The 4,807-nt window shown below is 51.2% G+C and overlaps 1 protein-coding gene across 1 annotated transcript; it reads right to left on the minus strand.

The window, feature by feature from the left end:
• Nucleotides 1-690: 690 nt before the first annotated feature.
• Nucleotides 691-4,475, minus strand: Spaca3 (sperm acrosome associated 3). The gene is made up of 4 exons (XM_076871103.1): nt 4,235-4,475; nt 3,288-3,446; nt 2,903-2,981; nt 691-757 (listed from the first exon to the last, which is right to left on the minus strand). The coding sequence occupies exons 1-4, from the start codon at nt 4,419-4,421 to the stop codon at nt 691-693; spliced, it is 492 nt and encodes a 163-aa protein (XP_076727218.1). The 5' UTR covers nt 4,422-4,475.
• Nucleotides 4,476-4,807: the final 332 nt, after the last annotated feature.

A 4,807-nucleotide genomic window follows, 5' to 3' on the forward strand; every position in this document is an offset into this window, starting at 1 on the left:
CTCGCCTATAGAGGGCACCAGAGAGCAGAAGCCCCTATGGTCATCCAAGGGCATTCACTCCATCACCCCATGGTGACAGCAGTGACAGCAGGCACCCTGAGGAGGGCCCAAGGCATGGTGACTGCCATCTGGGACCAGAGCCTCAGAATATAAGTATCCGGAAGGCATTTCCGCACAAGACAAAGATCTACAACACCAGATCCAGTTAGGGCCACCAGGTATATAGAATTAAATTTGAATTAATTAAATTTGCCCCAGTTAAATTTGAATTTCAGATACACAAGAAATTTTTTAGTCTGAATATGTTCCATAAAGCATTTGGGACATACTTTCCCTTAAAATGCATATATCCAAAATTCACATTTAACTGGAACATTCTCTTTTTGGTGTTATTTGGGTTTTGTTGGTTTTGCTAATTTCTGGCAAACTTAGGCCCAGACTCTACCGGGCGTGGACAAGGAAGGCTCTGACCGTAGGATTTTGGAGTCTTCCTGCAGCCCAACCCGGTGGTCAGATGAGGCGGGGAAATGACGAGACGCCGTAGGCCAACGTGAAAACACACCGGCAGCCGAGAACCAGGCTTAGGTCAAACTAGACTTTATTAGTTGGTCTGTCTTCCCAAGGCTGGGTCAGGAACCAAACCGCGTTTCCCAGGGGATGGTGTGTGGCCTGGTCCATCCAGAGAAGGACCTACATTTCACAGCCATCCACCCAGTCCCTGAGGTCCTTGCCCTGGCAGTGGTGCCTCCAGGCCTCCCTAAAGATGGAGAACAGAGAAGACGAGAGATCACATCAGCAATAGCCCCAGGCACCACACAGAGAAGAACATGAAGGGGAAGAGAATGCCCCTAAACCATCCAATAGCTAGCCTCCTCACCTTACCACTGAAGACCACTACTAAGAGGATCAGGTTTGCCCACAAGCCAGTGGTCGGGCCCTGGAGTCTGGAACCCTGCTCCTTTCCCTATGCTTTCATGCTTCTGGTGGCATCACTATCACCAGTGTCACCTTGCATATGTACAGCCCTTTACAGTTTACCTGGCACTGTCTCACTGGTCGGCCATTTATCACCACCCCCCTTCCTGCCCTCAGCAGCCCATCTAAGTAGACAGGAGAGGTATTATGTTCCCTTTTTTCCAAATTAAAAAAAAAAAAAAAAAAAAACTCAGACCAAGATGCAAAAATCACTTTCCCAGATCCCACTGCTACTAAGTGACAGAGTTGTGCCCGCACCCAGCCCTCCGTGGCTACCAAACTGGGTCTTTTCATTGTTGGTTACTACATTTCATAGGCTCTTTGGGAATCATGACCTTCCATCAGCTCACAGCTGACATACTGAGGGAGCTAATCAGGGCCACAGGGATCCTGGGGTCTCAAACTCTCAGGGGTGCCAGGCTCTGATAATCAATGCCCTCTATGATGTCAATGTCAAAGAGCGCAGGGAGCAAGAGTGCCCCAAAGGACCTCTATACATCTATCTTCCAAAAAAAGATCGATTGGCCTGTTTGTCTCTTCCATGAGCTCTTTGCTTGGATATTTCTGAAACCCAGGACCCCAGCACCAAGCGTGGCATGCCTGAGGTTTTCAGTACATGTGTGTAGAGTGAATGAACAGCATTCTGTCCACATTGTGGGACCAATTCCTATGACTAGCCTCAGCCACCTGCTCTCAGGAGTATATTCATGCCAAGAATTTACTCCCAAAGTGTAAGAGAGAGAGAGATGTTCTTTGATTTAACCCATAGGACTATCCATCTCAGGGTGGTGGCCATTGGATTTGTGCCTGAGCCTACATTGTCCCCCCATTCCTGACTCTATAGAGGTGCATTATATCCCACGGAGCCTGCCTCGCCCCAGACTCGGTTCCTAAGCCTTCATCTGTCTTCAAACCATCACATTACCAAAGCTGTGGTCATTCCGGGCCATTTACAGACCTTCTCTAGATTCATAGTCACTGGCACTCCCCCTCTCCCTTCTCAGGCCACATATCTCACCTGTCCCTCTATCTCTTCTAATCCTTCATGCCCAACGCCTCTGTTGGCCAACCGTGGTGCACCTGTCCTCACACAGACCCTACATCTCTCACCTGGACTCCTATAGAGTCATCCAAATAGGAGCTCCCACCCTCTCCCTCTCCCCTCTGCTCCTGGACTAACATTCAGTGCCTTCCAAGCTTCCCTCCCAGCCTTAGCACCTGCCATAACTGTCCCCAATGTTCCAGCCACTGGGTGTTTTACCTGTCCCAGATGCTGCTCTCCCCCACCCATGCTGACTTCTCCTCCAGAAATATGAGTGGAAGAGAGATTACAGACCAAGTAGGAGACTCCCATCAACAGGGGCAGCTGGGGAGCTCCTGACTCAGGGGCACCCCGTGATCCAACCATCTAGTTCAATGGCCCACGTGACTCTCATCTGTTCTAAAGACGGCTTCTCAAAGGCCATCTTCCTGAAAGCAGGAGGAAGAAGGTTGAGAAGGTGGAGCTCCAGAGCCCCACGCCCACTTCAAGCAGAGAACCTCTACCTCAATCTGATGTACATCCTGACCTTTCATAGAACATTTTTTAGGTTTTATATTAAAAAAAATGCCACCGTTTAAAAAAAATTAACAACCTTCTCAAGCCTTGACCTTGAGGACCTCTAAGCAGACATCCCAGATCTTGGAGGAACCCGGCTCAACTGTGTGCCCAGGTGGCCATCATACATCGCTTAACCTCCCTAAAACTCAATGCGTCATCTACAAATACTTCCTTGCTTGTACTCCCCACCCCAAGAGTTATTGTGAGGATTAGATCATAAAGCTTAGAAAAGTGCCTATGACAAAGTGGGTACCCCAAAAAGGTTAATTTATACCAGTCTTGGCCACACACCACCTTGGGGAGCAGGGTCCACCTCAAGCTACTTACCAGTAGCCCAGACCCTTGGGCCCTGAAACTATCTTCATGACACAGACAACAGCATTCTTGAGATCAGGGATCAACAAGTCTGGAGTGGGAGGCAGAGAAACACAAAATTGGGAAGCAGGGGGCAGAGCTAGACATCTGGAGTCTGGGGGCACAGGTATCACTCTCTTCCTCTCCCCCTCCATCAGAAACAGTCTTCCCTCCACTCCTATAGCTCTGAGACCAGTGTCCCACCTGGGACCCCAAGTCAGACTGAAGGAGGACCCACTCTCCTCGCTTGCACATTATCTATCTCCTGGGGGATCCTTACGCAGATGTGAACTGGGCAGAAGCAAATGCTGTTGTAGAGGCCTGACCCCAGCCAGCCCAAGGCCGAGACCCAACCTACCAGAGCAGTACATCTTGCACAAGTTGAGGGAATCCGGTGAGAGGTTTCTGCACCACTTCCGGCTATTGATCTGGAAAAGGCCATTGTTGGTGCTTCCGTCTGCCTCGTGGTCCACAGCAGCTGTGTTGAAGCCACTTGTGAAGTAAGCGAGGCAGACCCCTGTAGGTGACAGAGACACTGCCTGGACTGGTACCCTCACAGTATGGGTCCCACGCACTGGCTCCCCCAGCCTCACCCCCCAGGTGAGGACCAGGGCAGACACCTTCTCGCCTACTCTGCCGTTGGATCAACTGAGGCTCAGAGGGCAAAGTGATTTCCCCAAGATCACATACAGCTGCCACCTTGCAGGGGGTGTCAGGACTGGGCCTCGGGCCTCCAACTCCTAGGCTCAAGCTTATTGCCCAGCGCACCGTAAAACCCAATCCACGCGTTTGTTAATGAATTTGCGAGAACTAAATCTTTAGAGGCAAAATTAGGAAGACTTGAGTAGGATCTACAAACGGTTCTAGAACTAAAGAGAGGAAAAATAAATCCAGATGTGTCTGTACCTCACAGACAGCTTCCCAAATCCGCCACCAGCTTGAGAAGTTCGGTATTACTCATTTGTTCAATTTGCCTTTTCATTTGGCCAGGAGGAATATCTGATCCCTGTGGCCAGGATTATAAGTTTAGCATACTGAATTATTCAGTCCTTTTGACTCCTGCCTTTGCCAGAGTGGGGGGAAATGAAGAGGTGGTTCCAATCTGGCTGGGTGTTTCCTGCCTACTATGCATTGACCTCGGGGCTGAGAGTTCTCAACCTGTCATCTCATTTACTCCTGGTTTCAGAGATAGGAGCTGAGGCTTAAAAAGCTCCCAAGGCCATCCCCCTTTAATGAGAAGGAGGGGGAGAGGAGGAAGTGGAGGTAAGAAGGAGCCAGGGGCCAGCCAGGGAGAAAGATTCTCACAGTCAGCCAGTTCGTATCCCCGGAAGCCGTCCAGACCCATTCTGTGGAGCTCCTTGGCCAGTTCGCAGCGACTGAAAACCTTGGCCTGGCTGGAGGTGAGCAGGCTGCTGAGTAGAGAGACGAGAGCCAGCCAGGTGACCCTCGGTGGACTCAGTCGCCTTCTGGGTACCCAGCCTCTGGCTTTCATGCCAGTTGCAGAGATGTAGCCCCCGCCACACGGGGTCAGAGCTGAGCTTTGGGATGACAGGCGGATCATCAGCCCTGGTGGTCCCCTTCAGACACCTACTCCTTGGAAGAAGAAGGGGCAGAGCCTGAGTGTACCCCTGCAAAGAGAAGAAGGCGTGGGCAGAAGGCAAGGCCCCAGTAGAGGGATCAGCTCCTCGGCATCCCCTATGAAGCACCTCCCCATCCTCCCAAGACCCTGGAGGATTCCCGCCACCTACACCGGTCCTTTCCAATTCTACTCTACTCCACCCTGGCCCAGCAGCTGGGGAGACAGGAGGGGAAATGGGGAAGAAAATGCGCCCTCTGAGCTCCACGCCACGCACGCACGAGGCATTGTTCGATCCTGAG

This window comes from Callospermophilus lateralis, chromosome 11 (assembly GCF_048772815.1).
Source record: "Callospermophilus lateralis isolate mCalLat2 chromosome 11, mCalLat2.hap1, whole genome shotgun sequence".
Classification (NCBI taxonomy): Eukaryota; Metazoa; Chordata; class Mammalia; order Rodentia; family Sciuridae; genus Callospermophilus; species Callospermophilus lateralis.

Coding starts and splice junctions, on each gene's coding strand:
- Spaca3 (XM_076871103.1), bottom strand. CDS start 4,421: ATGAAAGCCAGAGGCTGGGTACCCAGAAGGCGACTGAGTCCACCGAGG. Junction 3,447..4,234: donor GGGATACGAACTGGCTGACT/GTGAGAATCTTT, acceptor TGTCACCTACAG/GGGTCTGCCTCGCTTACTTC. Junction 758..2,902: donor CCCAAGGGTCTGGGCTACTG/GTAAGTAGCTTG, acceptor CTCCATCTTTAG/GGAGGCCTGGAGGCACCACT.